General features: G+C 33.6%; 2 protein-coding genes across 2 annotated transcripts; one reads left to right on the top strand and one right to left on the bottom strand.

The window, feature by feature from the left end:
- The first annotated feature begins 4,391 nt into the window (after positions 1-4,391).
- LOC106293629 (proline-, glutamic acid- and leucine-rich protein 1) lies at positions 4,392-5,761 on the top strand. The gene is made up of 2 exons (XM_013729301.1): positions 4,392-5,306; positions 5,411-5,761. Exons 1-2 carry the CDS (start codon positions 4,489-4,491, stop codon positions 5,658-5,660), a joined length of 1,068 nt encoding a protein of 355 aa, XP_013584755.1. The 5' UTR covers positions 4,392-4,488; the 3' UTR covers positions 5,661-5,761.
- Positions 5,762-6,854: 1,093 nt separating this feature from the next.
- On the bottom strand, positions 6,855-8,074 carry LOC106293398 (ninja-family protein AFP4). Its single transcript, XM_013729080.1, has one exon. The coding sequence runs from the start codon at positions 7,831-7,833 to the stop codon at positions 6,991-6,993; it is 843 nt and encodes a 280-aa protein (XP_013584534.1). The 5' UTR covers positions 7,834-8,074; the 3' UTR covers positions 6,855-6,990.
- Between the last annotated feature and the right edge of the window lie 1,996 nt (positions 8,075-10,070).

The raw sequence follows: 10,070 nt of genomic DNA, 5'->3' as shown, positions 1-10,070 counted from the left end.
GAAAAAATTTTAAAAATGAAAATTCTGTTTTAATGCATAGTTGCATCCTTCATTAATATATGATGAAGGTCAAAGAGGTTTGGAACCTTTGTTGTCTCCGTCTTTCTAGAAAATTGCAATTTTATAGTGGTTAGTCCACCAATTTAGGGAGTATTATGAAGTTTTACTAAATTAATTGACAAAAAAATTAAAACAATGCCAATGTACCACGAAAGAGAGTTTAATTTAAATTAATACAAATGTAGAATGTGTTTATAAATTTTAAAACAACACTAAAGATCATATGCTTCGGTATATAGAGCGTTTACCGAAAAATTCAATATTTTTGTAGCGGTTAACACATAGATTTTAAGAAAAATTTAAAAAAATAAAAATTATGTTTTAATGCATAGTTGCATCCTTCACTAACATATGATGAAGTTCAAAGAGGTTTGAAATCTTTGTTGTCTCCGTTTTTCTAGAAAATAGTGGTTAGTCCACCAATTTAAGGAGTATTAAGAAGTTTTACTAAATTAATGACAAAAAATTAAAACGATGCCCATGTACCATGAAAGAGAGTTTAATATACATTAATACAAATTTAGAATGTGTTTAGAAATTTTAAAACAACACTAAAGATCATAGGCTTCAGTATATAGAGCATTTACCGAAAAATTCAATATTTTCATAGGGGTTAGTTAACTTATAGATTTTGAGAAAAATTCAAAAATATAAAAAAAAAATTTAAAGCATAGTTGCATCTTTCACTAACATATGATGAAGGTCAAAGAGGTTTGAACTTTTGTTGTCTCTGTTTCTCTATAAAACAGCGATTTTAAAGTGGTTAGTCCACCAATTTAGGAGTATTATGAAGTTTTACTAAATTAATTGACAAAAAATTAAAGCGATGCCCATGTACCATGAAATAGAGTTTAATATACATTAATACAAATTTAGAATGTGTTTAGAAATTTTAAAACAACACTAAAGATCATAGGCTTCAGTATATAGAGCATTTACCGAAAAATTCAATATTTTCGTAGGGGTTTAACCAGTATTCAACACTGGATTCAGTATGTTAGTGAAGGATGCAAATATACATTAAAACAGTATTTTCATAGTTTTGAATTTTTCTCAAAATCTATGTGTTAACAACCCCTACGAAAATATTGAATTTTTCGGTAAATGCTCTATATACTGAATCTTATGATCTTTAGTGTTATTTTAAAACTTCTAACCACATTCTACATTTTTGTTAATGTATTCTAAAGTCTCTTTCATGGTACATGGACATCGTTTTTATTTTTTATCAATTAATTTAGTAAAACTGCATATACTCCCTAAATCAATGGAATAACCACAGTAAAATCGTTATTCTCTTGAAAAAATGAGACAAAACCAATTTGACCATCATTATATGTGTGTTTAAGATGCAACTATGCATTAAAACAATATTGTTATATTTTTGAATTTTTCTCAAAATTTATGCGCTAACCCTAGGAAAATATTGAATTTTTCGGTAAATGTTATATATACGGAATCCTGTTATTTCTAGTGTTGTTTTAAAATTTCAAGCCATATTATACGTTTTTTACTAATGTATGCTGAACTCCGTTTTATGGTACATAGGCATCATTCTAATTTTGAGTCAATTAATTTAGTAAAACAACATATAGTTTCTAAATTAATTGACTAGCCACTATAAAATCGCTATTCTCTTGACAAACGGAGACAACAAAGGTTCCAAACCTCTTTGACTATCATCATGCGTTATTGCAGCATTCAACTATGTAATAAAACAGTATTGTCATATTTTTTTAATTTTTCTCAAATCTATGTCTTAACCCCTACGAAAATATTGAGTTTTTCGGTAAATGCTCTATATATTGAAGCCTATAATCTTTAGATTTGTTTTAAACTTTATAACCACATTATACATTTGCATTAATGTATGTTTTACTTTTTTCATGGTACATGGACATCGTTCTAATTTTTTATCAATTAATTTAGTAAAACTGCATATATTCTCTAAATCAGTGGACAAACAACTATAAAATTGATATTTCCTAGAGAAACGGAGACAACAAAGGTTCCAAACTTCTTTAAACATCATCATATGTTATTGAAGGATGAAACTATGTATTAAAATAGTATTGGTATATTTTTTGAATTTTTCTCAAAATCTATGCGTCCCTACGAAAATATTGAGTTTTTGGGTAAATTCTCTATATAATGAAGCCTATAATCTTTAGTGTTGTTTTAAAATTTCTAACCATATTCTACATTTGTTTTAATGTATGCTAAACTCTCTTTCATGGTACATAGGCATTGTTCTTATTTTTTATCAATTAATTTAGTAAAACAACATAAACTCCCTAAATCAATGTAGTAACCATAGTAAACTCAGTATTCTCTTGAGAAACGGAGACAAAAAAGGTTCCAAACTTATTTTACCATCATCATATGTTTGTAGGATGCAAATATGCATTAGAACTGTATTGTCATATTTTTGAGTTTTTCTCAAAATCTATGTGTTAATCCATACGAAAATATTAAATTTTTCAGTAAATGCTATATATACTAAAGTCTTTTATCTTTAGTGTTGTTTTAAAATTTCTAGCCACATTCTACATTTTTACTAATGTATGCTAAAATCTCTTTCATGGTACATCTTTCATGGTACATAGGCATCGTTCTAATTTTTAATCAATTAATTTATTAAAACTGCATATACTTTCTAAATTAGTGGACTAACCACGATAAAATCGTTATTTTCTTGAGAAACAGAAACAACAAAGGTTCCAGACCTCTTTAACCATCATCATATGTTATTGTAGGATTTAATTCTGTATTAAAACAGTATTTTCCTAATTTTTGAAATTTTCTCAAAATTTTTGTGTTAAGTCCTACGAAAATATTGAGTTTTCGGTAAATGCTCTATATATTGAAGTCTATAATCTTTAGATTTGTTTTAAAATTTATAACCACATTATACATTTGTATTAATGTATGTTAAACTATTTTTCATGGTACATGGACATCGTTCTAAGTTTCTTCAATTAATTTAGCAAAACTGCATATACTCCCTAAATTAGTGGATTAACCACTATAAATTTGTTATTTCATAGAGAAATGGAGACAACAAAGGTTTCAAACTTCTTTAAACATTATCATATGTTATTAAAGGAAACAACTATGTATTAAAACAATATTTTGTCATATTTTTTGAATTTTTCTCAAAATCTATGTGTTAACCCATAGGACAAAAATTTTGAGTTTTAGGTAAATGCTCTATATACTGAAGCATATAATCTTTAGTGTTGTTTTAAAGTTTCTAACCACATTCCCCATTTGTATTAATGTATGTTAAACTCTCTTTCATGGTACATGGATATCGTTCTTATTTTTTATCAATTAATTTAGTAAAACTGCATATATTCCTTAAATCAATGGAATAACAATAGTAAAATCGCTATTATCTTGAGAAACAAAAACAACAAAGATTTCAAACCTATTTGACCATCATTATCTTTAAGTATTATCATATTTTTTTAATTTTTCTCAAAATCTATGCGTTAAACGCGAATCTCTGCTAAACTCACGTACCATTTACAGTCGCTTATGTCACCATTCCAATCATAAATCGATGCTCCTTCAGCATCTTTTCATGATCGTTGGACATTTGTACTGGGCTTGGCCGAATTAAAATCATGACTTATCATATCTGTTAAGCTCGGAACTCAGTTCATGGAATATTCTAAAGGTCCCAAACCATTTCATTTTTCTTGAAGCAATGATGTCTCGCAAGAAGCAGAAATGCTTCCGGTTATCTTATTCCACCCAGTTTCAACTTATCCAGGGTTCAACTTTTTAATCATACCAAACCGGTTCATTAACTGCCGCCGCTTGCATTCACTGATTGTTGTTTTCAGATTCAAGATCAACGCAAACCGGAATCCGGTCTATCATCTGTCGGTTGCTGAACGTCGATGACATTATGGATTTGATAGTTGAACCGGATAAAGTTTTTGCATATTAGTTTTACCGTCCAAAGATTGATTAAACCAACAATTATTTGACAAGTGGTAGTGAGCTGGAGTTCTATTCTCCACGTACTTTATCCTCCTAAAATTAGCAAGGAATAAAAATTAATAAACAAACAACACTGCACTAGAATTAAATTCTTAATATCGTTGAAACTAATCCTCTTAGTTTAGTTCTTAAATCGTTCCCGCTTCATTAACTGACAATCTAGTAGCTAACTGAAAACGAACAAACAAACAAAAGCTTCATTGATTCTTTTTGTTACTCTTGTTTTTGTATTTGTTTTTTTTTTTTGGTTACTGCATATAAATAAAATAAACCCTCGTTAGTTTTATTCTCAATCCTCTCCCTCTCATTTATAACTTCTCTCCGGATAATCAATTCATCTTGTAACTCTATTTTCTTCAACCACACAAAAGCAGAGCGCTCTGTTTTTCAAAAAAGTTTTTTTACAATCACACAACAATGGAAACGAAAACTGAAAGCAAAGAGCAACAATGGACGGATTCGATTTCTCAATCTTCATCGTCACGATCATCATCAATCACATCTGATTCTTCTGATGGACATTTTGACATCAGACACTTTCCTCTTCCCAAGCCAACATTGTCTGCAGCCGAGGCACAGAAACAGAGAGAGTCCCATCAGGCTTATACTTCCTCCGTGAGCTCTTACACCGGTTCGTCATGGTCCTCGGTTCACCAGCACAACCTTGCTGACTTACCCGGTTACGATCCAAACCGGATTCCATCTTCGGTTTTCTGTAGTAAACCGTCGAATTCTACGGATTGGAGTATTGCTTCTAATGAATCCTTGTTTAGCATCCACGATGGGAATTTTAGCATTTCAACAAGGGAAGATCATGGAGTGCCTGCAGGGTTGAGACTGGGTGAGATACCAAGATTTGAAGAACCGGTTCATGAGATAACCGAAATCAAACCGGTTCCTCTTCCTCTTCCTCCTCCTCCTCCTCCTCCTCAGGTTAAGAAACCCACAGAACCTGAAAAAGAAACGATTCCAGAGAAGAAACCAGACGATGAAGAAGAATCAGACTCTGAGATTAACCATGATGATCAAGATGAAGAAAGCGACAACGAACATGAAGAAGAGGAAGGAGAAGATATGTTCGAAGAGAAGGTCGAAAAACAAGAAGAGAAAGAAGAAATAGAAGATGCGAAGGAAAATAAAACAGAAGATACAAACAGCACAGTTTCACATTCCCCAACCATTTCTTGTCGTTCGGACACAAGCAATAACAGCATTTGCTCTTTCGCTTTCCCAGTGTAAGTAGTTTTTAGAATTTAAAAAAAACATTATTAAAGATTTCTTGCGCGGGAAGAAAGCACTGAAAACCTAAAATAACTTTTATTTGGAATTCATGCAACAGATTGCAGAAAGAAGATGGAATAGACAAAACACCGTCTTTGGAAATCAGAGGGAACGTTTCACAAAAGACAAGACCTGAGTATCTGCTGCCTCAACCGGAACCGCTGCCGCATTCAGTACCGCAACCGCAATCACAACCACAGCGGAAAGCGTCCAAGAAAATAGAGTCCCAACCGCAATCGCCAAAATCTTGGACAAGTGGTTGTTTTTCTTGCTTCCACTGTCCTTTAAAATGCTGGTTATTCAAGTAGATAAAACTTTTGTTACCGAATGTTTGTATACTGGTTGAAGGATGATATAACTCTTATGTAATGGTGATGGATACACAGAAACACCACATTTTGTTATTACTTTATTTCTTAACGTATTATATATAGTCGTTAGTAGCTAAAGAATAATCTTGAGCTTACAGCATATAGTGATTCAGACTGGGCAGCGTGTCCTGTGAGGCATCGCTCCTTAACAGGCTATCTAGTTATTCTTGGCAACTCACCGGTCTCTTGGAAAACAAAGAAAGAAACAGAAAACTGTCTCACGTTCTTCAGCTGAAGCTGAATATCGAGCTATGACAATGGCATGTCAAGAACTCATGTGGCTTAAAGAAGTTCTAGTCTTTCTTGCTGTTAAACACGACCAACCTATGAAGCTCGTCTGCGACAGCAAATCTGCTCTGCATATATCGTCTAATCTGGTGTTTTACGAATGGTAGAAACACATCGAATCAGATTGTCATATTTCATCCGAGAAGAGATCACAGCTGGTCATTTTACTACGTCTCACGTTTCGACTCATGAACAACCTGCTGATATATTCACAAAAGCTCTTGGACAACATCAGTTTCGATTCTTAATGGGCAAGTTGGGTGTTTGCAATTTGCACTCCAACTTGAAGGGAAGTTACAATTAATGATACATTCCTTATTAGATATATGTCAATATTCTTGTATATTTTCTAGGATTCGGAAACCCTACGATCATGTACTACACTACATACGTATACTCCTTTCATTGTCAATAATATTCAAAGCATTCTATACAAATTGGCACATATATAATTCACTACTTAAACAAACTTCATTTTCTGATTATTCGTTTAAGAAAGGTTATAACTCCTCTTTATATCCCTATAAATGTGGTTAACGTGTTTGGGTATATGGAACTTTTCTGTTGTCTCTCGAGTTTAAATTAATGAGAAAGGCATAGGAAGGTTGAGCTTCATCTCTTCCTATATGGTCTCTGAGTTGATGAGAGGAAGATGACATACATAGAACATTACAGAACGGTGGTTATAATATGATTTCACACTTGTAAATTGTTTTATGTGGTTTTGTGGAGTTTTTAAAATAAAATTTATTAAAAATATCCTTAAGCAAATTTGAATTTTTTTGAAAAACAATGAACCTTGTAGAAATTTGAAAGATGTTATCATTGACTCTCTAAATAAATATTTATTTATTGTTTAGCTAAATACAGTTGAAGTAACAAAACAAACTTTAGAATACAAATAATCAAAATAGATACATGACCAATTAATTTTGTGTTGAAAATTGAAAATGATAATCCCTAGTGTATGAAGCTTGAACTACAAGGAAGAAGAAGGTAGTTTAACAACGATATGTCTAAGAGGGTTAGTAATAACATCACCACCACCGTTGTCGCTGATGTCAGACACGGTGCCTCTGCCGTGCCTAACGAACTCTGCCGGATAAAGAAAGCTGCCGTGGCAGACACACATTATCTTCACTTCCTCCGTGTTCCCTCCATACCAGTACAGAAACCCTTCCACTCGTTCCCCGTCCGCTCCGACATCCCTCGTCCACACACACGGCATGTCTTCTAAAACGTACCGCGCCTTCTCCATTCCAGAAACTTTCTGGCTCTCCTTATTCGTCGTATTTCCCTTTTTGCCCCTCCCGTCGACCGAACCAGGGACAAGAAAACAATCTTTCTCTTCATTTTCCTTTGTCGGAGGAGGAGCGTTAAATGCCATAAGCTCCATTGTCTTCTCCGATCGCTTCCTCTTAGTCTCCGCCTTCGTTTTGACAGGCAGAGAACGTGTCCGATCCAGCTGGAACATGTCCGAAACTCCACGCCCCACTGTCTGCCGCATATCTCCGCCGTAAACGTCACCGGATCTTTGTCCGTCGAAGATGAAACCTTCAGGTATGGAAGAAGATCGACCCAGTTCAGAGTTCTTCCTTTTCCTCGATCTCGGATCCGTGCCAAACTGACCATTCAGAGAAAGACCTAACGTTAGCTCAATATCTTTATCATCCTCTTCATCTTTTTTCTTTGCTTCTTCCCGATCCTCAGAGTCCATGTGACCAAAAAGGTTGCTTGCGATGAAAAACTTCTGCAAAAGATTGTTAGTTGATAGATTTGGGACTTGAACGACGGCGTTTGTGCCTCCCCTTGCTCTTAACATCTCCGTGATTATCAAAATAAAAATACAGTAAATGCTTAGAGAATATCTGAAAACTGAAGTCAGAGCATTCGAATTCAAATTTGTTTTCTAACTTCAGTTTACAATTTCGAGACGAAACAATCTTTCTTAAAACAAGTACCAAATGCCTACTATTATGAACTATAGTACTACAATTTGCAGTATTTTATATTTGTCAGGAAAATCATGTTCTTAGTTATTTAATAAGCCTAGTTGACGGGTTGTACGGATTTATTTCATTTTAGTATATTTCACACAAGTTGGCTTAAAAAAATACCAAATATACCATTATTCCAGTTAATACGCCATATAAATTATTCTATTTGCAACAAAAAGAAACTTTAAAAAAAATTAGTGGGTTTTCGTTGACACACACCCACCACGCCACGTGGTAAAGGGCATCAAGTGGGAAGAGAGCTTAGCGTAGACGTAGGCTACTTGTTGATGTACAACTTGACACGTGTCTTTTCATCTACGTGATCAACTACGACAGTCACTTTATCGCCACGTTTATCCAGTCAGACTGGGTCCCCGACAAGCAATAAATAATTTTAGCTAACACCAATACGCGCTTGTGATAGAATGTGAGTTGCTTCAAGTTCAACAATTCTTACAAATGTAGTGTCATTATTGATTATCAAAACCAAAAAAATTATTATCATGTTGTTAAACGTGGTTAGATTTTGTATACATACGTGTATTATTGATCAACTTTAGAGTGTCCAGCTCTTTATATTACATATACATTTAGTGCTAAAATTTCATAAAACCCTAAGTATTATTAACAAGTTGAAGAGGAATGGAGGATCTCCTAAAGAGACGCAAACAATCAAGAGCAGATCGAGTTGTGGGATCCCCATAGTGGCCAACTTGTTAATTTAATCTCTCAAAGATCATATGATTACTGACACGTTTCGCTTGACAGAGTACGCCACGTGTGGTTTTATTCATTGATTCACGACAATATGCAACCAAGTTGCAGGGACATGATAACATTAACATCTACCTAAGCATGGTCAACCAAGCTTAGACTAATTTTTTGTTTAGGCTTTTATCTTATTTTACTTTTAAATGATGCAACTTATATAAAACTGAGTTTACTATAAATTGGTTTACTGGAATGTCCAAGGGTTACACTACTTATAAGAGTAATCTCACTGAATTCTTAATACTTTTGAGATGAGTTTCTACATCTGAAAACTTTATTTATTTAAATACAATATTTTTCTTGCTTAGTGTAAGACCATGATTATCCCATAAAATCCTTAATGAGTTTTTTTAAGAAAAGTTTTTTTTAAAAAAAAAAAATTTCTGATTAAAAAAGAAATTAAAAAAATGCACCAACCGCGGACCGCCACGTGTCAGTGGGGCCCGCGAACAGTCCACGCCAACATTAGTCCATCTTTAATCTGGACTTTCTGTTACCGTTTTTTGTGTTTCGTTGGGACCCACCTCACTAAGAAACTATCCAATCTCCCCTGGTAAACTTGCCCTAAGGTCCAAACGTTAAAATCCCCAATAGAGATGTTCCAACACCTTCTGACTTCTAAAGACTTTATCCATTGGGCTTTACTTCATTAGATTTTGCCCTCTCAATTTCTTTTGTTGGCCTAAACGTGTCGCTCCACGAAAGTATCACGCAACCAATAAAACATTCACATAGTATATTTGAATTTCTCGTTCACGTGAATCACTCGTACTGTGCATGCACACCATTATATAGGTAAAAATTCTTGCATAAACTTATCTAAACACACATAAAATAGGTAAAAAGTCTTGCATAAACTTATCTAAACACACATAAAATACATATGTTGCGGATGACAAAAGTAAAATAAAAATACATATCTTAGGTTACTATCGAGTATGTTAACATACGGACTGAACATAGGGATTGGTGTTTGGGATAGGAACAGTGCAGAGACAAAGTTTATTACCCTACGCAATAGAAACAGAGTCATTAGTTATGCATCTCTGATTTTTCACTGATGCCATCTTTTTTTAATATAAAATCCGCCTATTGTTAATTATATGCAGCATATGCTTGTCACTTTCCCCTAAAGTAAAATTTAAGATATCAACAATTACACTAAGCTCAGGCACTTTATGCATGCATGTGTTTGTACATCAATTTTATATCAAAATATAAAATAATTTTCAATATTTTGAAATAACTATATGAGAGAAAAGTGAATGGAAAAGGAGGGGGGGGGGGGGGG

The sequence above is a fragment of the Brassica oleracea genome, chromosome C5 (assembly GCF_000695525.1).
Source record: "Brassica oleracea var. oleracea cultivar TO1000 chromosome C5, BOL, whole genome shotgun sequence".
NCBI classification, from domain to species: Eukaryota; Viridiplantae; Streptophyta; class Magnoliopsida; order Brassicales; family Brassicaceae; genus Brassica; species Brassica oleracea.
This window is presented reverse-complemented; position numbering and strand designations above follow the sequence as displayed.

Coding starts and splice junctions, on each gene's coding strand:
- LOC106293629 (XM_013729301.1), top strand. CDS start 4,489: ATGGAAACGAAAACTGAAAGCAAAGAGCAACAATGGACGGATTCGATT. Junction 5,307..5,410: donor TGCTCTTTCGCTTTCCCAGT/GTAAGTAGTTTT, acceptor TTCATGCAACAG/ATTGCAGAAAGAAGATGGAA.
- LOC106293398 (XM_013729080.1), bottom strand. CDS start 7,833: ATGTTAAGAGCAAGGGGAGGCACAAACGCCGTCGTTCAAGTCCCAAAT.